Source organism: Lagopus leucura, unplaced genomic scaffold (genome assembly GCF_019238085.1).
Source record: "Lagopus leucura isolate 7727_CA_CO unplaced genomic scaffold, USGS_WTPT01 Super-Scaffold_73, whole genome shotgun sequence".
NCBI lineage: Eukaryota > Metazoa > Chordata > Aves > Galliformes > Phasianidae > Lagopus > Lagopus leucura.
Window position 1 is genome coordinate 17,382,111 of NW_024962252.1, and position 25,194 is coordinate 17,407,304.

General features: G+C 37.6%; 1 protein-coding gene across 9 annotated transcripts in view; it reads right to left on the reverse strand.

The window, feature by feature from the left end:
• The window catches only part of DST (dystonin), a 293,875-nt gene that overhangs the window by 71,725 nt on the left and 196,956 nt on the right, over positions 1–25,194 (reverse strand). For 7 of the 9 annotated variants that reach the window (XM_042893142.1, XM_042893120.1, XM_042893179.1 and 4 more), the window contains 14 exons: positions 24,309–24,854; positions 22,794–22,970; positions 20,097–20,220; positions 18,545–18,753; positions 17,964–18,281; positions 17,616–17,782; positions 15,801–15,957; positions 14,661–14,787; positions 12,379–12,441; positions 11,162–11,397; positions 9,382–9,511; positions 7,820–8,019; positions 5,883–6,378; positions 3,415–4,889 (listed from right to left, as the gene is read on the reverse strand). In XM_042893142.1, the coding sequence (XP_042749076.1) occupies positions 3,415–4,889; positions 5,883–6,378; positions 7,820–8,019; positions 9,382–9,511; positions 11,162–11,397; positions 12,379–12,441; positions 14,661–14,787; positions 15,801–15,957; positions 17,616–17,782; positions 17,964–18,281; positions 18,545–18,753; positions 20,097–20,220; positions 22,794–22,970; positions 24,309–24,854 (4,425 nt within the window). Of the gene's footprint in view, positions 1–3,414; positions 4,890–5,882; positions 6,379–7,819; positions 8,020–9,381; positions 9,512–11,161; positions 11,398–12,378; positions 12,445–14,660; positions 14,788–15,800; positions 15,958–17,615; positions 17,783–17,963; positions 18,282–18,544; positions 18,754–20,096; positions 20,221–22,793; positions 22,971–24,308; positions 24,855–25,194 lie in introns of all 9 variants that reach the window. The other 2 variants (XM_042893128.1, XM_042893135.1) reach the window with 1 other exon arrangement.

The following is a 25,194-nucleotide window of genomic DNA, read 5'->3' on the forward strand; positions in this document are numbered from 1 at the left end:
GCAATCTGTTCAGCGACATAAATTAACCCGTAATGAACGGAGACCTCCGCCGCCTGAGTGTGCGGAGCTGTCAGCACAGCGACAACGCAGCCCCCGGTGTAAGGACAGCATATGGCACTCAGTGTCGTAACTTAGCCAGGGCATTAACTACAGAGAACTGAAGCTCTCCCAGTTCGGCAGTGAGCAGGAGAGGCTTCATGCAGGAAATACGAAAGCACCACACTGTTTGTTTGCTCGCTGCTTTGATACAGTCAGCTAACGTATTAAAATATTTAAGTCACGTGAGGCAAATTCTCCCTTCTCACGTATTCCGCCTGCTCCTTCGAGCAGCCAAAACATTGTAAATTATGCCAAACAGAAACTCAGCTCTGGCTTCTCAAGCTAAAAACATGTTCTACACCAGTCAAAGGGGGGTAAAGCATTTTTGAGATCCTGCCATCTGTGCTTATTCCCAGCCATACCAGTCACAAGCAGGTCCTCACTGAATGCAGAGGGTGCTCTGTCATGTTATTGGGTCAGCATGTGACTGCAACAGGTCCATATCTGTTACACTACAAAATGATTTTATTCACATTTAAAAAGGTATTTTACCATTTTTTAAACATATTCTCTGAAGGCTTTCACACGCAGCAGTCACTTTCAAAAGCAATAGTTCACAAAAGCTCTTTAAGTATGCTTTCTAACATCATCCCTAACCGTAGTAAAACCTGTAGAAAGTTGGTACCTATCAGGGTGTTTTTGGGAAGTGCAATACCTTCCATTTCTTATTTGAGCATATAGAGAAACCTCTGATTATTTTCTCAACATTATCTCCACTCAAAGTGAAAACCGGAGGACAGACACTCTACACAACCAACATAAACCAACTGAACTCTTAGTTCAAGCTAATTGGTAGGAATACTCAGGCTAGCTAAAAAAATCCTATAGAGTCTAGTTAGAAGACAACGAACAACTTTTAACAACCTCTTATATTTTGAAAATAAAAGCCCAAATCGAATGAACTACATACTGATGAAATCTCTAACAGTTCTATGTAGCTTTTGATAAGAAGAACTTCTACGGTATTAAAAATAATTGAGCAAAGGTTACAAGAAAGAAAGCAATTCAGTTTCGGGGGTTTTTCTCTTTCCCAGAGAACCTAGCTGCAAATACTGCTCCATGTGCAAACATCCTGGCACTACGTGGCTACACAAACAGAGGGCTGTGTTTTTTCTGTAGAATTATCTGTATTTCACTTTTCAAGTAAGGAGACAGAATCAGTGTAATCAAATACATCTCATCTACTGAAATTTTCCTTCATACCAATATATGCATTCCATAAAATCTTTGGGGAGGAGAATGTCTAACAAAGCTGAATTAATTTGTAATTAATTTTGTGTGTTTTACATTAATTGAGACAAATTCTTCATGTGATTATACTCTTCCTGGTGTACTTTGTGAAGTAACAGTCAAATGAAGCCTATTTGCAAATGAACTCCACTGGAGATTTTTCTTGAGAGAAAGCAAGTTTTATATCTGCATTGTAAATAAATACATTCTAACACTGGCAGTAAGTACCTTCAATTTAATACTTTATCCTGACTGGCAAAAGTGCATCACAAAGAAGTAATATAAATAAAACAAGTATGTATGCGTGCATATAACTATATACATACATAATATACAACTCAAAGTCTGTTTATTTTTTTTTAAATAACTGTGCATTTTCATGTCATGCCAAGAAAGCTCTACTCTTCCACATAAAAACTGGTCCAACCACAAAAACCACCTCTGGCCCATAGCACAAGATTCTTCCCCAAAGAGAATGAAGATACCAGTGAATAAATCTATCTACAAAGAACATTTTGCTTTACTCCTGAGGAACAGAAGTTGATTGCGCTTGACAGCAGAAGCTAAGGACATAAGGGGTTAGACTGTGGTTTTGTGGCCAAAGCCACATTTTCAGGTTGTGTGTGTGTTTGTGTGCACGCACAAACCTGCGAGCAAAGCACCATGAGTGGAGCAGGACTGCTGGGAGCCAGTCTCCCCACAGTGTGCTGCCTCAGGTAAAACTGCTCTCTGGAAGGAGCTGGAGTATGAAGAGGTACACCTACTGTAATTTTGCCACCATGTGCACCAGCAGAACTCACACAGAGTGCTAGGAGAGCAACTTTGGACCCTACCCTCCTCCTTACTGCCTTTACATAACAAATTTTCTTATTCTGTTCTCCCTGCTTACCTACTTCTGTTCTTCCAGTGCTCCCCACTCTGCTTTTTATTACTGCAGTTGCTGTTCACTTCTTTGAATATCCCCTTCACCTTTTCATCATGTTTCACCTCCTGGTTAATGGCACTGTGCTTTCAATCATAAGCAATTCCATGACCTCAAACAGTTGTTTAATGCAAAGCACATTTCTCAGTTTACAAATACCTAAAATAAATGCGATCACAGAGCACACATCTGCATATAAGCATGCAGGTTTTCTTGTCTTTTTTATCTTCAAGCTCTTTGGTTATGGAGACACTATGTTCCCACATAGACCAGCCAAGGATCTCATTCCTGATGTTTGCAATTGCTGGACATCTTATTCATCATCCTTACAAAAGACAGCACTGACACCATGCATAGGAAACAGCACTAGCTGTGTTGTTTTCCCATTTCTAAGGTGCTCTGTTATTTACAAAGACATTTGTTTCCCTTTTATATAAAGGTAGACTTGTTGTGACAGATTGACATACAATTTTAATCCTGACAATCTAATGGAATCTCCTTGTAATGTAACCATTTGTTCCAGATTTTTGTCTCTATTTATACACTCTAAAAGATCACTCTCACTGATAGTAACTTTCAGCTGAAACGACGCTGAAGTTTCAATGTTCGGTTTTCCACTCCGACGTGGGTTAGTCTAAACAAGCAAAAAGCACCCTCTGTTGGGCCAAGCATGTCATTACTTCTTTTACACGGTTGTCTTTCTGATCTTTCTGATTTGATAAACCATGTTATGGAAGCTTGTTTTATGATTAACTGCAAACTAATTTCCAAGCCACAAAAACATCTGAATTGATATTAGATTGGAATGAATCCAAAGCAGCACATAATATGGAGAGCTACTGTGCAGCCATTAGGAGATTTACGATCTTTTTCAAACACTGCTTACTCCTGTGTAATTTATAAATCTTTCCAGTGAGCACTGGAAATTCACTTTTGTAGCCTAAAATATGCCAAGATCTGTGCTTCATTTCAGCACCAAAGCATAATAACAATTTACACCCAGTATCGCTGCAAGGCACCTTGTTCAAAATAGATAAAAGGCATATGGGTAGAACAGAAACAAGACATCTCCAGGATCTGCACTTAACCATTTACACACTGATACTGAATAAAGTTGTGTTGTGGTAAAATGAGTGACAGCAGTAAGAAAGAAATGTTCCTACCTTGAATGTATTCAGCTGCTGATTAATAGTTTCTGTTTCCATTCCAACAGGACCTTGTGATTCCTCATGTTCTTCAGCTCTCCCAAGCAGACTGGAAAATTCTTTTAGCTTACTGTAAAACTCCTCGACACGGTTAATTGTACCTTCCACTTGATCTTCCCTGGCTTTTGCTCTGTCTAGTAGTTTGTTGCACTGTTTATTTAATGCTTCCAAGTCCCGTTTTATACCAACAAGATCAGGAGAAGCTTCAGCTTCTGTGGCTAGCATCATTTTACAGTTTTTATTAGCATTTTCATTATTCATTATAAGATCTTCCAACTTTTTCAGGAAGTGTTTTATATCCTCCCTCTGTGATTGCAGTACATCAAGATCTCTTCCGACCGGAGCCATGCTATCAAGTTCATCATCAAACTCTGCAAACTGAGAGAACATCTCTCTGATGCTGTTTTGGAAATGACCAATTCCTTGAAGTTTTGTTTCCAAGAAGGAGCACCTATCTTCAACCTGCTGGTTCACTGCAGTGTATTCTTTCTCCAAAGATTCAGCTTGAAGCAAAAGGTCAGAAACACCTGCTGAATCAGAAGCTTCTACTACCAGGTCTTGGGCAAGCTTTCTTACTAAATCAACATGAGGCCTTAAAGCCTGTAAAGCCTTCTGCTGCGCCTGCATCATTGTCAGGTGTTTGTTACTGAAAGACTGAGGTCCAAGCGAATCGTGAGCTTCCAGGTGCTCTTTGGCACTTTGAAGCTGCTTTTCTGTTTCCCTGGATGATTCCTGAAGCTCTTTTAGCCTTTGTGCCATATTTTCCAAGCACTCTCTCTTCTTATGTAATTGTTCTGTGACCATACTCACTTTCTCATTCAGCACCTTAGTTTCTTCTTTAATGATTTCTTTATCTGTTTGGCTTGCACTGAGCAAAATTTCAGCAGTATTATTCAGTAGCTCCACTATTCCATGGTGTTTATCCAGGTCCTTCTGCCAGGCCCTCACCTGAACAACAGAATTTTCTATTTCAACAGGGTTTATGCTGACTTTTAATCCAGACAGGTTGCTTTGGCATTTTTCTATCCACGGCTGCAAATTTTCTACGTGCTGCTTGTATGTGAGTGCTTTCTCCAGACAATCTGTTAATTTACCTTGCCTTTCTTTTATCTGCTTATCCATTTCATCCCAATTACTTCTGAGTGTGGCAATTTGAGCCTGTAAAGCTGCTTTATCAGCTCCTTGAGTCTTCTGTAATATACTTTCTCCTTCTGCAACAATTTTTTCATATGAACTAATCTCATTGGTCAGGGTCTTCATAAAATCTTTCTGTTCTTCAATTAGGGACTGCAAGGTCTCAAGTTTGGCTGATATAGGGCAAGCCTGCTTCAGCTCTTCTTTCTTTCCATCTAGCCAGGCCTGAAAGTCCTTAGATCTTTGCTGGAACTGATGAGAAGTGGTATATGCTGACTGAAGCTGCTGAACATGATTATCTACAGATAAGACAGCATAGAGGCTTATTATCAGAAACAGCTAGTATTCAACAAAGAAATAATAATTAATACTGATTTTATTATGAATGTTCATTAGTGGAAGGCAGTCTCTCAGCATGTTAGTGTTTAACTTCAAAGCAATCAAGTTTCTTGCAAGGGATAGTCTTGTATCTGTGCTACAGTGTAGCAACAAAGGCATCTGGGCACGAATCAAGTCAGGTGAGCTTAGCTAGATGGGGTCTACCCAAGTCCTATTCAGGCAACACAACTGCAGTTGTGTTTTACGATATTATAAAGTGAACACACAGAGAAAATCAAGCAGTATGGCCTAGTAGTGCCTAACTCATGGCCTGAAGGTGCTGTTTGTTTTTAGGGAGATCCTTTGAAGTTCCTTGTGACCTGAGGAAATTAAAAAGCTAAAATTAAGGCAGCTTGGGAGAAAAAAATATAATATTGCTTGCACTCTATTTCTTACTCAGTTCTGTTGTTCACAGAATAGAAGATGCTGCACACAACCAATGCAGCTCTGCCACAGGCAGTATTATATAATTACCACTACCTTTTGTCAAGCCGTTCACTGGTGCTTGCCTAAAAATTACAATTTTAGCTGATTCTGTGCACCTATGCAGTAAGTAGTTCAGTGAACAGCATCTATTTTAGTATCCTAACTGAGTAAGGATGTACCTGAAGGCAAAGATGAGGAGAGCAACACTTTCATTATTTTAAACTCTTGCCATAACTGCTCGCTAGAGATCTGAAGTATTGTGTCAACAAAGGAACAAATCAACAGAAACAGTTGTATATGGTGACATATCATTTCTGCCTTTTCAAAGCATGGAGACATTCTCCTAAGTTCTAACATACTTTTGGACTGATAGACAGCTAGTATTAGAGTCAGCTCACTCAACATCTTACTACTGACATTAAAGACAAATGTTAAAATGACGCTTTATTTTATGCCCTAATTATTTTCCTTTTAAAACAAATACTAACCTGATTTTTGCTCAATATCCTTAAATGATTTGAGGATACCATCTAACTGCCTTGTAAGTTCTGCTTTCAAATACTCTTCTCCAACCAGTGTTGAGAGCTCTTCACAAAGAACTTGAGCTGCATTTACACTCTTCATTTCCTGTTCTATTTCCTTCTTCATTTCTTTAGCAATCTCCAGTTGTTGTTTCACAGCATCAGGTTGTGTACTCACAGCCAGGCTGCTGCTCAGTTTGCTATCCAAGGCACTTAGCTTATCAGACAGACTTCTGAGTAGGCTTTGATACTCCGTGCTTTTCACTATAGCTTGATCAATTCGGTCACATCTGTTACTCAGTTGGCCAGTTAGGTTGTCCCATTTTTGTGCCACAGCTGCCAGCTGCTCTTTTACAATTTCATGTGAGGGGGGATGTTCACCAGGTCTCTTCAGAATCCCCTCACCAGCCACAGTTAGCTGCTCATATTGTGGCTTTCTGGTGTCAAACTCTTGGAGCAGAATCTGAGAATAAAGAAAATTTTAAGAAGAACTTATTTCATGAAAAAGAAGCAAAACGCTTCTGACAAAAACTCTGTAGAATCTGTTGTAGCTAAGCTCCCTTACAGAATTAATCTGAGTATAAAAAAGCCAGTGAAATAACTGCATCTTCTACACATCTACTGAATGTTGTTTCCAAGTGTTTCCATCAAAGAACTAAAAACTCTATGTTAATTTGCACATCATCTAATGGAAATTGAATCAGGAGATACACATAAACAACGATTTTTGTTAATATTACCATAATTAAGTAATTGTACCAAGTAAAATAATCACTGTTTAGATTCAAGAAGTGTCGTTTCCTAGACAGTTTTGATATTTGTCTGAAGACAGAACTTCAAAGAAGGTGCACTGTGACATACTATTGCAGTGGATCCTTACACTACAGAGAATATTTGGATAATTCACAAAATGACTGACTGTGTACTGTAAGACCTTTAAAGTTGATATCACTGGTTCCTAGTATTTTATTTTTTGACAAGTCAGAAGTGCGTGCAGAAGAAGGGACAAATATCACAGTCTTAGTTTACAGAGGGTTCCAAACCCTTTCTTTTAAGTCAATGAGGTTTAACTTCTGAGGATTGTTAAGTAATACATGATAATCTTATGCCAGCTTTCTAAGTTTCTGAAGCATTTACAAAACACTTTTAAGTCATTTTCACATAGTATTAGAAAACATTTCATGTTTTAAACAGTTTGTTTTAATCAATATGGATATACCAACTTGAATAATGTTTTTTTTAAAAATAAGAATGTCATTTCTCACCACATTCAAGATCAACTGGCAGCAATATAAATATTTGAAATTAAAACTTATAGTTGCTGCAACTAATTCAATGTTTGTTTATTTTTTTCTGTGGTTTGCTGTTTCTGTAAACGAACTACTCTACTTTATATTTTTCTTCTATTTTTCACACTTGTGGTTCCATATCTACTCACAATACTACATTTCAGTTGTTTCTTTTTACTCTTTTTTTTTATTAGCTACTGGTGCAGTCAAGAGAACAAAATTTCAAAAAGCCAGCTCTACATCACAGACTGCATTTGAGGACCAACCACAAAATATTACATACACACACAAATTAATAAAACTTCCCAGGAATGCTTTCATTAGACAACAGAGAAATCACAGGATGGTTAAAAAAGAAAATACATCTGAGGATCAGTAACTTCTCAAAGGTAAGTCCTGACTATTTTTTCCTGTAGCTGTTCTGATCTTTCTTCAGTCTCCCAGCAATTTTTTCTTGTAGTCACTGTAGTCAGGTATGAATCAAGCTGATACTTACTGATAAGCAAATGTAAAAAAAGAAACAAACAAAACACAAGAACCCACACCCCACAAACAAACAAACAAAAACACAGAATAAACTGAAATCATCGATGCGTGTTGGCTATCCTTACTCACCTGAACCTGTTGCTTTTGTGTATTCAGCATATTGGGGTCAATTGATAGTGGTCCCAGCACACTGACCATTAGCTCCTTTTCTACAAGCCAGTGCTTTAACTGAGCTTCTGCTGTCTGGAACTGGGTCAGGTAATTTGAAGACTCTTCCAGTTTTTGTTGTCTCTCAGATGTAACTTGATTGAGCTCTTTCCACTTGGAGTCTAACAATATAATGTTGACATATTGCATGCATGTTTTAGCAGATGGGCTGCCAGACAGCAGACTATATACAAAACATAAACAGAGCTCTCTAATAAGGCTTCTTGCTGATTAACTCCAGATGCCTTATTGCAGTGATGCAGCAAATTCATCTTCTAGCAGTCAGAACTATATACATTTGGATAAAGGTCTGCAGTTCAACACTGCCACATGCAGCATTTTTAGAACGATGAATATAGAGCATGCAGTAAAATTAGATGACAGTTATTACTAGATGAAATACCACCAAATTTAGCCTTTGATTTGAAAAGACATAAAAACCAAAAGGCTGTACTCTCACCTACAACTTAGGTACCTGATCTAGGTTGATTATCCTTCCTTTTTAGTGATATAAAGAAAAAGATACCTTTCCAAGGCTGAGCATAAAACTTAATTTAGGCTTCTGCTCTAAACTGCCCTCTGAAAGAGCACATCTCTTTCAAATAGCTGCACTGGGAGCCTGTGGAGAATAACTGCTTAATTTAGACTTCCAAACCAGGTATCTATGACAGGCAATGAGGATACTTCTTTGTAGATATTTCAAGAGCAGAGTGTGAACTTAAGTTTACCTAGGTCAAACTGTGAGCTCTTCCACTTGTAGCAAGTGGCTTCCAGAGCAGCCATTGAGTCTCATGCCTTGGAACTTCTCACCTCACTTTATGATATTGCCAGTGCTTGCTGACTCAGCTTTGATGTTTTGCTAACAGTGTCTCTGAACTGTGTGTGTGTTATTTTCATTTTCTTGTGCCATTTCACTGTCTGTGATCCTTGTTCATTCTGCATTAGTTTCCTTTCAAAAGCTCATGACAATTACACACTGATTTATCTCAAAATCTATTGTACACACATGATCATTTCCCTTTTTTTTTTTTTTTTAATGGCAAAATTTATGAAGTCAGCTTTAGAAAATGGCAAAAAAAACCCCAAAATAACAAAAAGCCAAAAAATCGCTACTAGGTGCATGGGAACAAAAGCATGCAGAACATTTTCAACAACTCGAAGTGTTTTTAAATGAAAACTGTTGTGACTTCTTTTGTTAGTACCACACTTTGTAACTGGGCCATACGCTGCCTGAAAAAGATAAATCCCTATAAGACATGGATTCGAGGTGTACCTTGCTTAGCTATATTTCACCTATATAAATTCAAAGATGGCCAATTTCAGTGGAGTTATTCCAAATCTATCCTCTTGAAATGGGAGTTACTTCCATAGAAGGCATAGGAGGGAGTAAGATAATAAAAGAACTAATTATTGCTACAACATAAAAAGACTAGTAAGAAAATGACTTCCAAATGAGTCTGTGTTCTATGAATTTACTCAAGTACCTATTTTATCCAACACTTGTCTCCACTTAGGTGCTTCAGGAGAGTTGGGGTTCTTCTCCAATAGCTCTGTCACTTTGTCCTTCAGTTCCTGCACTTTATTCTCACTTTGCTTTAATTCAGTTTCAAATAGCTGCAAAATCAAGCAGTAAAAAAAAAAAGAGATTAAAGATGAACTGAAAGTTATTTTTGAAGTCCATGATACTGAGATACCAAGCATGAAAATAAACCACAGATGTCTAGTGCTTACATACTGCTTTTCTGCTATGAGTGTAGAAATCCTTTCTAATGGCACACATTGGCTCTTCATGTTCTTCGGAATAAATGACCTGATCTATATAGATTATGTTAATAATATTACTGTTTAGTTTGAATGAGTGACAGAATTAGAAGAATTCAAACAGATAAGACCCATTAGGTCTCATCATATACATGGTTAAAAACTGCTCTTGCAGAGAATGCCAACTGACTAATGCATGGTAAAGTTCAAAGCAGAAACACTCCAACGAGGCATCCATACAGAGCAGCTCACTGAAAGTTCTGCTGTCACAGATCTACTGCTAGAACAGCATTAAGAGAGCACCATAGTTTAAGAGCAAACCTAGCAGTAGGACTGAGATGTCCCAGCAGTTCCTTAAGAACACTTCATGCAGTTCTTACAGATGGAAGTGAATGCCTGGCGAAGGTCACTTATATGAACATAGAACTGCTAGACCTAGCACTGTGGAGTTGCATTTTAGCTATCCCTAAAAAATCCCATTCAAAAACACTGAACAAATCTGTGCTTAATTTAGAACTCTAAGGAAAAGGTCCAATTGCATCAAAAGGATGTCTCTTGCTGAATCACTCAGTTTTCCAATTGACTATGAATACTCTTCTATTACCACAGTGGAGTAAGATGGTCTTGTTAGCCTTGAATAGTCTTCATTACAAATAAAGGAGCAACGGTTTTTCTACTTACAGTATGAGTTTCAGGGCTGAAATGTTGCCAAGTTTGAGGAACATCAAACTCAAGGAATATCAGTAGCAATTCAGGTTCATTTTTGAGGGTGGACAAGCAAGTATAAAAAAATATACCTCAGCTTCATCAAATTCTGTCCTTATTTACCCACAATTACAGACAAGGAAAGAAGTTTTCCCTTCAACAGCTACCTATTACATTTCACTTTATAGACAAACGTTTACATACAGAAATACTGTCTTTCACTGCTACAAGCACATATTTCTAATGCTCAAACTGGTCAGAAGCTTCCAGCTGATTTAATGGTTTTCTCATATCAGTTAAAAGGGGAGGAGGAGATTTTTGTGCAGCTGTATGATTTAGCATGCATGGCTTGGTTGCTGAAGAGAAATGCTGCCTTGGAACAGACCTAGGCCTCTGCAGCTGCAGAATCCAGGAGATCTGTGGAGTGTCAGGGAACCAGCAGCTGCAGAAACAGCTTTTGGACAGATAGACACGTAATCTTATCCACAATCCAGTAAACATATCTAAATCACTACAGATATCAAAAGAGTACATTGCATAATCAATATACTCTTACCTATCTAAATTGAACATCACAATTATTATTATTTTTTAAGAACAAAATTCCTTCTCTTTGACCCAGCATTTCTTTTACTCCACTGACAAAGTCTGCCAGATTTTCTCAAAGCTTGACTGGCATGTTTACTGGGATCATTAAAATGCTCTCCGCAACATTAAATTATGCTGAGATATGAACTGTTCAAATGGAATTGCCCCAATAATTGCAATAAAGAATATTTTTTAAAGACACATAAGTACCTTATGTTGTTCAACTTGGGCTTTAACAGCTTCACTGTCAGTTGGAGCAGCTTCCCAATCTGATGCAGTTTTGTCCATTTTTTGTAACCACTGCATCACTGAAGTTGATTCTTCTTGAATGTTTTGCATTTTTGAAAGCATACTTTCTAGTTCTGAAATCTTCTTCTTCAAAGAAACTCCCAAATCTTCGTAACTATGATTTACATCGGACATGGCTTGTTGAACACTTGTCAGTTCTGTAAGAGGAGAGATGAACAAAGACTATAGTAGAGACCACGAGTACTTCAAACAGTACTTAGAATTCAAGAATTTCTAAACAGTACTCGGCTTTACACCAGCTAATAGTCCCTCAAGGCAAAAGCTTCTGAACATGTTAGGATTAGTTCTTCACTCTAAACGTTCTAACAGTGCATCTGAATGACCTAATATACATTTCTGTTTGTAAGAGCTTCTCTTTTCACAGGAGTCATTACTCTAACACAGGCGGGTAGACAAGTATCTTACACTCTTCCTACCTGTTGTTATTTTGGTATTTCAAGCAACTATTTTCAATTCTTCAACAGAAAGTTAAACATACTGGACTGCCTTACAGATACCAGTATGACAGCCTAACATCACTACAGTCGTATCCTGCTCATAGGCAAGCAGTGTTATAAAGGTGTGTTATCACTGAGATAGCTTTAGGAGACAGACTGTGTACAAAGCAGACTGTAGTTTAGAAAAACCAACATTGCAGATGTGGGACATGGTACATAAGTTCCTTTGTTTCTGAACAGGAGCTGGGCACACACAGTGATACAAGCATATGAAAAATGAGTGTATTTGTATACGTACATGTATGTATGTGTTCATGTCATGTATGTTAACTGGTGTTAAAAAGTTTCATCTCACTACAGAGTAATAATTTTTTCAAAAGCTATATGTTATATTAAAATAGTTATCACTCTACATTCTTACGTAAGTTCATATTGATTCAGAAAACAAAGATGTGATCTTTTTTCAAAGGAAATACTGAAGGCAGCTCTTTTTAAAATTAATTTTAGTACCATCTTAGTAGTCAATATAATTCCCGTATGCAAAGATGATATTAAATTTGTCTAGTAAAGCCTGCTGCAACACTCTGCATGCACCATTTTCAAAATATTTACATGTTGAACAGTAGTTCACAAACACACTTCTTTGTCACATCCTGGAATTTTTACTTAGTGATTACTCACCTTTGTTTTTCAGAAAATCCTGAGTTCCTGGAGCTCCTCCTTCACCATTCAACACTGTGCCACCTACTGATCAAGAGGGACTAAGTCATATCCTTATCTGGCCCTTTTCCCACCAAAAGTCCAGCATTACATTTCCTCTTCAGAACAACGATATATAGTCCTTCTTGTAATATCTGAAGAAACACCTGCATGCTAATCTTGCAATAAATATTTTATTTAGCTTTATATTTCTTAAGGCTGTTTTTTTGTTTTGACCTGCTTCAGCCCACCATAAATGGTATCATACATTCACAGCACATGCATAGTGTACAGGTGTGTACATGCATGCACATGTAAGTATGCATACATATGATGTATGAGCAGTGTCACAGCTTACAATACTGTGAATATCATGGACAAAGGTCTTTACCCTAGCAGTGAGGCCTACTTATACCCATATGGCTAACGTCAGTTTCTCCTCCCAAAAAGGAATCTGTTCCCCACTACTTACAGATTTTTTCCCAACCATGATCATGCTCTGGTGAGTGGCACTGTCTCACACTGAAACTGTAAGGAAACCACTGAACGCTAAGCAGCAAAGAAGACTGAAGTGGTCACTGCAGAAACCATAACCAAAGACACAGCTGATTTAACTCCTTTACCCACTTTCAGCAGTACTGTACCACTGCACAAAACACTCAGGATGTCAACATAACAAATGCCTATCTCATCATGAGCTTCAACATGTTCCATGCTGTTCCAGGGAAGGTGATGTGGAAACCTTATTGTTAATGTGAAGTCCTGCCACTCTCACTAATTGAACAGCATTTCAAAGTCTCTGGATCCAGGACTGCGTAACCTTTGAGAAATGCTGTCAGACCACAGAACTGGAAGACAAAGTCACTGCGTAAAGAGCAGTCAGGGAACAACTTCCTGCTCTCCCACACCTATGTATTCTCAGATGGGCAGTTAACAGGGAAAGAGTAATGGTTGCCTTGAAGAAGGCTGTGGATCCATCCCACAATACAGCCTGGACAGTGAGGATCACATTAGTGGCAGCCAGAGGATAGCAAGAGAAAATAAACAGATAAGAAAAGTCACAGCCCCTAGCTAGAGCCTTGTAAATCTTCATGCTCTACTAGCTGGACTCTGGTATTTACAACTGTGATTAAAGATACACAGTACATCTCTTGTCTAGGTGGGCAAACATTTTTATCTGGATGATTATACCTGCTCCTATATGCTATTTTTCTATCTGTATGTATAGAGGTAGAGAGAGAGGAGCAGAGGAAAAAGCCTAAATATCCTATGTATGATTCCAAAACATTCTTTGAAGATTTTTATTCCAAATTCAAACAAGGATGAAACCAGCAGTAGCTACTACAAAGAAATACAAAAAAGAAAGTGCTCTCTCTTGCTAAATAGGTATCAACTGGCAGTCCCTGTCCTCCCAGTCTCCTTTGCAAATGACCAATGAAGGCTAATATATTTGAATTGACAAGGTCTGGAAATAAATTAAAGAAGTGACTGAAAACATGGTTAGATTCCACATGCTTTAGCTTATGGCTTGAATTAGCAGACTTGCTAGATTTTGTAAAACAGATTAATGTACAGTACAGAAATTTCATGGAAATAGATTTGCTATTTTTAAAAATGTGTTTATTGGTAAATAGGAGTTGGTAAAAAATCCATACTGGAAGCCATTTTGGTCTAGGAATTCCTCACTCTGGAATAAGGAATTGATTCCTTTTCACGCTGTTGTTTCAACTAATTTATAAACTAACATTAATTATGCTGTCATACTGAGATAGCACCACCCTTCTAACAAAAACTCTATGATTGTGCAAACAATTGTGTGCTTGCTTGATGTCACATGGACTAGCTATGAAAAACATATCCCTGCGAGCAAAAACGTACAGGTATGTTATTGTTTACAAAGGTAAGGTTTATATTTGTCCTACTTGCAGATTTGGAGATATGTAAACACCAATCAGATTAAGTCAGTTTTTCATAATCAAAAATTTCCTAGGATCAAGACTTGTCAGTCATGTACATCAAAATGCTTTTACTCTATTTTGGCAATGTAAAGCAATCAGAATGTGTACAAAATTATTACAACAGTTAGATTTAGCTGAAATGAGAATCACAGCAAACAGTGGTCAGAACAGACATGGCTAACTGATTTCTTCTAAGCCATAATATTCAGAAACTTAGCCAAAGGGTGCAGTCGTTCTTTTTTTTTTTTCTTAAGGGATTAAAAAACTCCATAAATGTTAGGCTTACCTGATTATATGAGTGCATACCTGATTTTGCAACTGCTCTCAGTTTTGCAGGAGAAGTCACAGCACTAATCAGATTACATAACAGTGTTCCTCTGCTGTTCATTTTCTGCAGCTCAGTTGCTTTTAATGTCCACTCATCTTTTAAATTCTGTTTAAGAAAAATAATCAGTTGTTCATTACAAAACTGAATTCAGACAAAGTGCTTAGTGCTGAGAAAAGAAATGTTACTTGGGAATATCCTGTAGCACTGTATTGGGTTTATCTGGCAAGCCTTGGGTAATATGAGGGATTTAGGGGAAGCCGCTGGTAGAACAGGCCAGGCATTGCCCCATGTTGTACACAGCCTGTTACAGCCAGCTCCAAGATGTCCCAGACTGAGCCTAATCAGTTTCTGTTATATTTAAGAACAGGGGAACCAAAATGTGCTGCAGCTTTGAGAGGCCAGAGTAAGAAAAAAATGCGTGAACCAGACCGGCTGGCCTAAAACCCATGGTGTAACATGTTATTCACACTGTGGTGCTTGGAGGACCTTCTGCCACTACAGGTGCGTGGTCCCTAAAAGACCATGGGGAGTCTATACAGGAGCTAGGAAGTACTGTAACTCATGGAAATTGGACCCTACTCTGGAGTACAGGAAGAGAGTAAGAAAGAAGAAATGACAAAGAGTTACTAACAACCCTCTCTCTCCATTCTCACTGCACCACTTGGGGCAGAGAAGAGTGAAAAGCAAGAAGTGATAGAATGAAGTTGAGCTTAGGAAATAAGGAGTTATACAGAGGGACAGTGTTTTAATTTTGTTTTTCTATCTCACCTTCCTACACTGTTCTAAACTGGCAATCAATCTTCCACAATTACAGATTTTGTTGCCAACGACAGTAACTGGTGAGTGATCCCCCTTCCTTACCCTGACCTGAGACCCATTGTATTTTCTCCCCCTGTCCTGCAGAGGACAGGGAATGAGTGCCTCTGGGTGGGGACTTGGCAGCCAGCTAAGATCAGCCCACCACAAGTACACCCAAACATGCAAAGGAAATGTTAATGTAAATGCAGACTGCAAGTCCAATTACTGTGACTGCTTATAACTTCTGTCTGTTCTTTCGTTCCTAACAGATGCCCTCTTTCCTTTGACTGTATTTTTCTTGTCATATTACAGTGTCATACCAATGTATCTTCCAAAGGCTTCTTTAACTCTTCCGTATTCAGGGAGGGCTGTGCAGCAGGTATTCGTTCTGTCGTCTCTTTTATCCATTTCTTTAAAGATTCTACAAGTAGCTCAAAAGTATCAATTTCTTTCTGACAAGATGATACATCCTCTTCTCTAGACAATTAAAGACAACAAAAGAAATTGAGCACTGAATGACAGCATTCCTTCCGATAATTAAATCAACAGATATTGCTAAATCTGATATTGCTATTCCTGTACTTAGTGATAACCTCAAAACTAGCTGCAAGGAGTACAGAGACAGATCTGTGAGTTTTCTGCAAGAAGAGAACACATCCATCTTTGTGATATTTGACAGAATTACAGAATCATAGGGGCTGGAAGGGGCCTCTGGAGATCATTTTGTCTAATCCCCTGCTAAAGCAGGTTCCTTACAGTAGGTTACACCAGAAAGCATCCAGATGGGTTTTGAATATTTCCAGAGAAGGAGACTCCACAACCTGTATGGGCAACCTGTTTCAGTGCGTTGTCAACCTCAAAGTAAAGATTTTCCTCATGTTTTTATGTTTTTTTCCTTACGTTTTTATGGAACTTTCTGTGTTCCAGTTTGTGCCCACTGACCCTTGTTATGTCATTAGGCACCATTAAAATGAGCCCGGCCCCATTCACCCATTAGATATTTACAAGCATTGACAAGTTAGAGGTATCATGGAGAGACAACCTCTTGTCACAGCACTTGTAATTTACTCATCTTCTACCTGAACGTGACTTGATCCTAAAGCAATATGTCAGTAGTGCTGGTGAACTAATCATACCCAGTAGCGTGCAAAAAGAAAGCAAAAAATCGTACTTCAATCATACATCAGATCAATCCTGATCAGATAAACCGACACAAGGCACTGACTCACAAGAACAAGTAGCAAAATAAACACACAGATGACTGTGTAATTGATAAAAGCAAAACAAGCATTGAAAAAGATACTGGTGGGAGTTGTGAGTAAAAACTCGTAACACAAGGAAACTCATAACACAATTCATATCACTAGCACACAGCATTTTGATACCTTAGTAAAATAACAAGACATCTAAGAAATGTCTTCACTGCATCATTTCGGATTTTGAAGAAAGATCTCCAAGTATTTTCATAAATCAGGACCTATTTAATAGCTTCTACATGCACTCTTTCCCTCTTGGTGTCTAGGGAGGATGTCTAAAGCTAGCGTTGTCACTATGATCAGGAAAGGAATTTTCATGTCATACTTTAATGAAGTTTTAATACTTCACTTTGCATCCCAAATGATCTGAATGAAGATTTCAACTGCTTTGGAAGCAAGCCTGGTTTAGAGATTACAGTTTTGACAGAATCTGAAATTTTTTAGACCAAAAAATCAATAATTTTACAAATATTATTAGAATGTGGAAAATCCAGTTTTGCTATACAGGTAAATGGATGCTATAGTAATTTCCTCAGTTTTTCTTTGCAGCCTGATTCCAAACAGTATATGAAATTAATTTGCACAAAGAAGAATTTTTATTCTATCAGAGAAGGAGAAAAGTAAAACAGCTTCCTTAGTACTTACAGGACTCACAACATATTCATGAAATTTGGAAAAAGCTACTTCTCCGTAATTTAGACAGCCTGAGACAGATGAAGTAGCTACTGAAGTATTTCTATACTGAATTGCTCTTTTTTTTTTTTTAATGAAAAATCCTCCAAAATCTCTTGAATTGCACACAAAAGGATAGTGGTCACTATCAGTAACAACATTTATTAGCCTAAAAGGTGGAAACATTTCAATAATTGTTTGACTTACTTTTCCTTTACAGTCTCCTCTATCTCTCTGAATTTTTTTGACAAAGCGTTTACTTTTTCTAGTACCAATGCTTTATCCCCAGGAAGAGCGTGTAAAGACAGTTCTTCAAGAAGGTTCTGCAAAACTTCCAGGTCTTTCTTATGTTTTGCTAATTCTATACTAGCCTCCTGCAAAACACAAGTATATTCTTCATGTTAGATTATGCAATCAGTTGTCCAGAATTAAATTTGTTACTTTAGCCAAGCAATTGAAGCTATGAAACAAGCATGTCTTACTTATTGTTCTATCACTTAAAGGAGCAAGACTAGATAGATATGCACACACTATACAAATGGAATGGCACAGTACCTGCATGTACTGAGACACTTCACTAACATCCTTTCTTGGTGCCTCAGTCTCACTGAGAGCCTGGTTTTTCTCATCTAGGAATGACTGGAGTTTCTCTGACAGATCTTCAAATAATTCCACTTTAGTCTTCAACTCCTCCATTTTCATAAGTTTTTCTTTATGCTTCTTACTTGCTGCAGAAAAACGTCCAGCAAGTTCACTCATTTTGGCTTGCAGTGAGGATGCAGTGGATGGATCTGCTGTTTCCATGAACTTCTTCACTTTGTCATTCATAGTGTTTATACTGCTTTGACGACCAGCAATGTCTTGTTCTAGCATCTGAAACAAGTGAAAAACTGCTCTGTATTGCTTATAGATAAATTTTAAAAGTAGAACTGGTTCACCATATGGAGCAACAAATTAGTTCAGCTGAACCAACAGCATACATCTGTTTCAGTTACAAATATTTTTATGTATAGTTTCAGCTAATGCAACAGTATCTTTCACTAGGTATTTTGAATCCATTAAGGATGACAATGTAATATTTTGATTATTTCTTGAAATCTTAATACAAAAAATTTCTTTCAAAGTATGCTACTTACAATGCTTTTACTAATGATATCTTGAATAGCAGCAGAATTCAAAGGCACTTGATCTTGTTCTTCAAGGCTCTTTTCAACACCTTCCATCCAATCCAGCATTTCATCCAAGCCATCCTGCACACTTAGGGATCGAGTCAATGTTATTTGGAGCTTCTCATTCCTTTCATTCACAGACTTGGATAAATTGTCATATCTCTCCACTATATCATCTGATAAAGAGAAAATACATTTCAAATGTTTCTGTTAGCCAAACTAAACTTTTAACTCATTTTATTAGTTCTTACAGGTAAATGTGAGTCAAAAGTTACCTGTATCAGAAGCAAGTAAAACCACTAGCTGTATTCAGTAGAAATGCATGAGGAAAGACCAGAATCAAGTACAGCCAAGAAGCTCAGTGCACAAGTAAAATGAAAGAGCAGCTCACAGCTATGCTCCCAAATTTTTGGAACCTGGTTCCCACGTGTCACACAGTTCAGCCAAGACACCATGCAGCTCCAGCTTATGACAGCTGACAGTTCCCAAGAAATAAAACAGCAAGTAAAACAGTTACTCTACAGCTATGTCTCCTACTTTATTGCTGGAGCTAAATAGGTTTTCCTAAACGGTCCACAATCACGGAGCCCATCCAAACCGCAGCCTGTGGGAGACCCCAAGGAGGATCAGGTAGATGTTTCCTGAAGGAACTGAGACCTATGGACTGTCCACACTGGAGCAGGTCTCCCCTGAAGGACTGTGGCCTATAGAGAGGCTCCAGGCTGGAACAGGAGGAAATTGCGAGGACAACAGACCAGCAGAGTGGAACAGTTACTGGCTGACCACAGCCTCCATTTCTTACTCCCCTTCACTGCTTGGTGAGGGGGTAGTGGAATTGGGAATGAAGGAGTTAAAGTGAGCCAAGGAAGAAGGCAGGTGGCAGAAAGGTGCTTTACTTTTTTTGAATTTGTTTTTCAGCATCTGAATCTATTATCCAGTTAGCAATAAATTGAAGTTGTCTGTTTTGCCTGTGACAGTAATTAGTAAGTGATCTCCCTGTCTTCATCTCAGCCCATGAGCTTTTCCTCACAGTCCTTCTCATCCTGTTGAGGAGGGAGAGTGACTAAGTGACTGTGCAGGACATCATGCAACTAACCAAGGTCAGCCCACCACATAAAGATACTTGAAATGTGAAGGAGGTTTGGCTAAGCAAATTTGAAGTAATTGTTTGGAAATGTTTTCCTTGAACATGAATATACCCCTACCCAGTGGAGCACTCATGTTCCTCAGCAAAATACTAAGTGCTTGACTTGGTAATCTTAAACATAGGAATTAAGCACAATCTTTCTCTCTGAAGAAAAAAAAAAAAAAAAAAAAGTAAAAAACAAAATGATGCATTTTAAGTGAAAAGCAGAGGAAACAGAGCAACAATGAAGTTATGGTGTTGCAACAGCTTGTAGTTCAACAAAAAATGTACTTGAGCAGTGACACAGATGTGGAAACTGCATTTTCTTTCTTCTAATACCTGCATGTAGACATAAGTGATATAAATAAGCATTAAGAAAAATAAGCATTTTACCCAGTGTTTTCTGAATCTCCTCTTTGTCTGATGCCAACTCTTTCCTTGAATCCAAAAGCACTTCAGCAGCTTTTTTAAGTTTTTCTACAGCAATTTGGTGATTAGACACTTGTCCTTGAAGAACCTGTAAAATTCCGTAATTGTTAATTACACTGTTGAATATAGCTAAAAGTTACACATGCAAGGCTTGAGATATGCCATACAGTCTAAATGTGTGCTGGGAATAAACTAACATAATGTGTGACTTCTCTATAATGAAAATATTAATCTTGGTCTTCTGGACCATGTTTTAGTTTATTAGCCATCATTTTTATCTTCTGTTCCACAATACTCAAATGATTTTCTTGTATTTTGCATTTTGAAGATGCATCTTTTGATTACTTGAAAACACTGCACTAACTCAAATGATATCCAAAAGAAAAATAAACGTATTTTTCAACTCAGCATCAGTGAACAAGGAGAAAAACATTGTCAGCAGTAGTAATCACCCACCCAACATCAGTTATACTGACAAAGGATCAGGCTGATAAAACAAAGTCATCAACTTCACAGTTTCAAAGCCTCCTGGAGCCAGAAACACTCAGTTTCAACTAGATTTTCTCTCTAACGTAAGTTTAGAGGATACCTGACTTAGAGGCTCGGTTCAGTCAGCAGAGAAACTGAAAGAACTTCTGAAAGTGGCTTTTACTCTTCAGAGTATAAACGTACTTCAGTGTAAATAGCCTCTGAATTATTTCAGGACCCTGTGTTAGTGTATGTGATAAATCTTTGTCTTGAATCACTTGAATATTGTAGAAGCTCAAAAGGAAGTGACCTCTCATTTTTTTCTGACACATGCTATCACTACAAACATACAATTCAATCCCATCTGCCACGCCAGGACAATGAAGTCATATCAGTGAATTCAGCATCAATATACACAGCAAAACATACCCCACTCATAGAATAAAATTGAGATAAAGAAGAGGAATTTTCCTTACGCTTGAATAATATATGTACTTGTAAATAAATAAATAAATAAATAAATAAAATACCAACAAAAAACAAGACATACCAGAAAACCTTGTATGCTGATGGAAAGCAAGCAAGCTTACACCACAGTCACTGAAGATTATTTTGAAGAACAGCTAATCCCCATAAAAAGATTAGACTCCACCATACTGCCAAGGCCTGTGTGTAGCTGGATTATCTGCTGCATGTGTTGGCTGGAAGGGACAGCTTTAATTTGCAACACCTGACTTCTGTAGAAATACTCTGTTTTGCTTTCATTAATTGGCTTTCTTTCTTCAGTCTCCTTTTTTTTCTCTTGCTTTCAATCTTTTGACACTTTGTACCCTCTCCATTCTTCCCTACTTATATTCCTGGAGTGCTCTTTTGTGTGGCAGGTAATCCACATAGGCTTTTCACAAAAGAAACCCAATACTCATGCCTTTTGTATTGCTTGCATGAAAATTGGCATTATAAGGGATATAATTCCTCCTGGCATAAGGGACAAAAGTTAAATGGAGCTTCAAATTGTAATTGGCATTATTTCTACTTTTCTAGCGCTTGGTAGCACAAGTGAACCTCGACTGTTTCAATGTTAAAAGTCCAAAATTAACACTTTCATTTGTGGTTTTCTGAAGTCTTACATAATCACTATGATTTGTCTCCTCTGATGTATCACATATATCAAAGAGTTGGGCAATACCAGTTTGAAAGATTTGAAGGTTTGAAAGATTCTGTGTAGTCAATGTACTGCTTTTCAGACTCTTCTAAACAAAATGGTGAAAGCATCCACCTTCCAAGAGGCACTGACTATTGTTTATCAGCAGCAAACATACCAGACCTGCACAGACCTTCCATGTAACACATGTAAAACAGAGATGAAATGTCTGAATAATAGCTTTGCTTACTGAGAAATGAAAAAGGAATTTGCATTTGAATTATGGTACAGATAATTGAATGTGTTTATGAAAATGTAAAAGTCAGTCTAAAAATGACAGACGGTACGTAACTTTATACAAGCCATCACATTCTTTGGTTCCTAAAGCCTCCTCTAAACCTACAGTGCCTAACTAGTGTTTTAACTTCATGAGCTCCATCACCATCCTGTCTTGCCTATGCCAGGATTTACATAAAGTTGTGAGTTAGTCTTTCAGTGGGAAAAAAACAAAACAAAACAAAACAGTTTTTGTGTGCATTGCAAATTACGTTATATCCATTCTTAATGGGAGATGTAGCACTGCGTATAACTGGAGGAGGCAAATAGATCGCACACTGCTGATCTGGTGTGATCCCTTACTGGGGATAATGATGCAAAACAGAAATGTGAATAGAAAAAAAGGGTCAGAGACAACAAATGGCCTTTGTTCATCAGGAACTCAGTCACAAGCCCTATCCTCACAGCAAACTGGAATTGCTAAATCATTTATTAGTTCAAAATCTTACCAGATTTTACCTCTTGTTTGCTAAGTGTTACAAAATACATCTAGCTTTCATCACTGCTAGTGGTATTTTGGTCTCCCATTTTATTTTCACTCTAGTTCTATTCAGATAACATTCTAGACAGATTGAGAACTACAAACGTAGCCTGTAGACTTGCAAGACAAGAATTTGGCCTGCAGCCACTTGGATTATATTAGATAATCCATTTTTTTCTGACAAAAAGCAGTTCCTTTTAGGACAGAACTGCTTCTGTTTTTTAAAGCTTTTCACCTTGGTTTCTTCCAGTTGTCTTTGGAGATTTTTGGGATCCACAGCAATTGGCTCAGATAGTTGTTTGTTCACAGCTACTTCAGAGGCCTGGAGACCTGACAGAAGTCCAGATGAAGCATCTTCATAATGCTGGTATTTATCTGCCAAGTCTTTAAGGTTATTTCCAAGGATGCTACACTAAAAGAGTAGAAAACAAACATGGAAATATCCAGGCGTTAAACTCTGCGTTGTATTTCATAACAATCTCAAAATAATATTCTCACATCCTGAAATAGTGCATGTTTTTTTCCTGCCATTATTCCACTGACTAACTGATCTCTAAACTAAGCTAAGACAGCTGGGCAGGCTGGACAGTTCCCTCTAGTTCGTGCTTCTCAAGAGTGATTTCGGATCAATGCACCAAAAACAGCAAACTGTACTCTAACCCACTGTACTAGAATAGGGTGAGCTTCAGGAAAACTTGATCCTCCAAATTAAAGATTGTTTATCAGCATTGTGACACCAAAAATATATTCAGAAAAAGGCATAAATTTCACTAGAATTGGTAGCGTATGTTCATTAAAATACGGAGAACAGCTTTTTGTTTTCATAATATTTGCCCTGTAAATCCAAAATGATATAGCTCCTCCTATAAGTCCTATATTTTAGTATGCTCCTAAAATATACATGGTGAAATATCACATGAAAAGGCCAGTGGAACTATTTCAGTCTTTTCACACTTAAAATCTGACCATATCAAGTCATAATATTTATAAACAGCTATTTTAAATAATATTTAAAAAGTTATTTTAAATATTTCTATTTTGAACCTAAGGTACATTGTATTTCAATATTTACATTTGGTACTTGATCACCATCTGCTGGGCAAATATGTAACTCACTCACATAAGCAATTAAAGAACAGCTTTTAGATTCAAGATGCAAGCATATAAACTCACACATATATACATATATTAGATATAAAAAATATATTTGTAAAAACAATCTACAACTTGAAAGATTTCACAAAACTTGGAAGGTCTCACTTTCAAATTCCGAGCTTCAAGTTCTTGATTTACTAAGACAAATCTATTTTGTGTTGATTTTGTTCTGCATATTTATTGTCAAATACTTAAGGCACCTCTGTAACGTCTATGCTAAATGTGTATATGTGAAGGGAAGAATTTGGCAAGTCAACCCAAGTGAGATCACAAATAAAGTTACTGAGATAGGTCTTTTACATGGATAATAGTAAGTTCTTAAAAAAAAAAATCACAATTATATCTTTAAATTCACACTCAAACTAAAAACAAGGAAGAAAACTTCAACCATTAGCACTAGACTAAAGCAGAACTTTGAAAAAGCCTCTTGTGGATATGTTTTTCCAGAGGAATTTTGTTAATTCCAGAGGAATTCTTAGTTAAGAAGCAAAGAATTTAAAATTTCCCACAGTAATTTGTTTCATTAATTAACCCCTCTTTATACAAGTCGCCAAAATCACTGTAGTCTTTCCTATTCTGTGTAAATAAAACTTACCTTAGTGTAGAGAGATTTAAAACGATCTGAAGCGCTATCCAGTTTATTTTGCACTTCAGCATAAGTAGCCGAAGTATCAATACCATCTTTGTCAACCTTGACACCATCTCTTTTGCTACATGACCTTGCAGCATCCAAAACTCTTTGTCCAGAAATTGTAATATACCGTAAATCACCCTTGTGAGATATAACGTCTTCTGAAAAACTCTTCTGCCTTTTCAATTTGACCATAATACCACTGAAGTCAGAAGCACCAGCCTCCAAGTTGTCAAGCTCCTGTTCTGCCTGCTGCAGCCAGGTTTCAAATTCACTATAGTCTCTATCAAATTTCTCAAGTTCTTCCCTCAGAGAATGAGTCATCTTCATCTTCCGTTCTGATTCAGCTAAAGCAGTCTCATACTGAGCCTTCAGCTCTTTCATGTTCCGCTGCATCTTCTCTTTTTCTTCAGGAGAAAGGTAGTGTCCTTGCTTCTCGAGTAGTGCCTGAGCAGACTGAGTTGCTATTATGACAGCCTGCTGCTGTGAAATAATTTTCTCATGTTGAGCCTGCAAGAAAAAGTTGAAAGAATACATGACCAGTCCTTTGTCAACTGATTTCATTACACAAGAACCGTCCTGAAATCTCTGCTGAATCTTGCTTAGAAATGATGAGTAAAAAGAAGTCCATCAAAACGAAAAGTAGCTTTTCTAATTTTCCTGCTATTTATTTTAAAACATTTTTGAGTAATTTGAGAGAACACTTGACTGCTGGTCACAAGATTTCTCTGCAGCTCCAAAATTTGAAGAGACAGCCAGTGGTAATTTTAGCCAAACACACAGTCCATACTCCATATATACTCTGTTCAGTATTCAGATGTCACTGGAACTAGGAAATATGAGGATATAT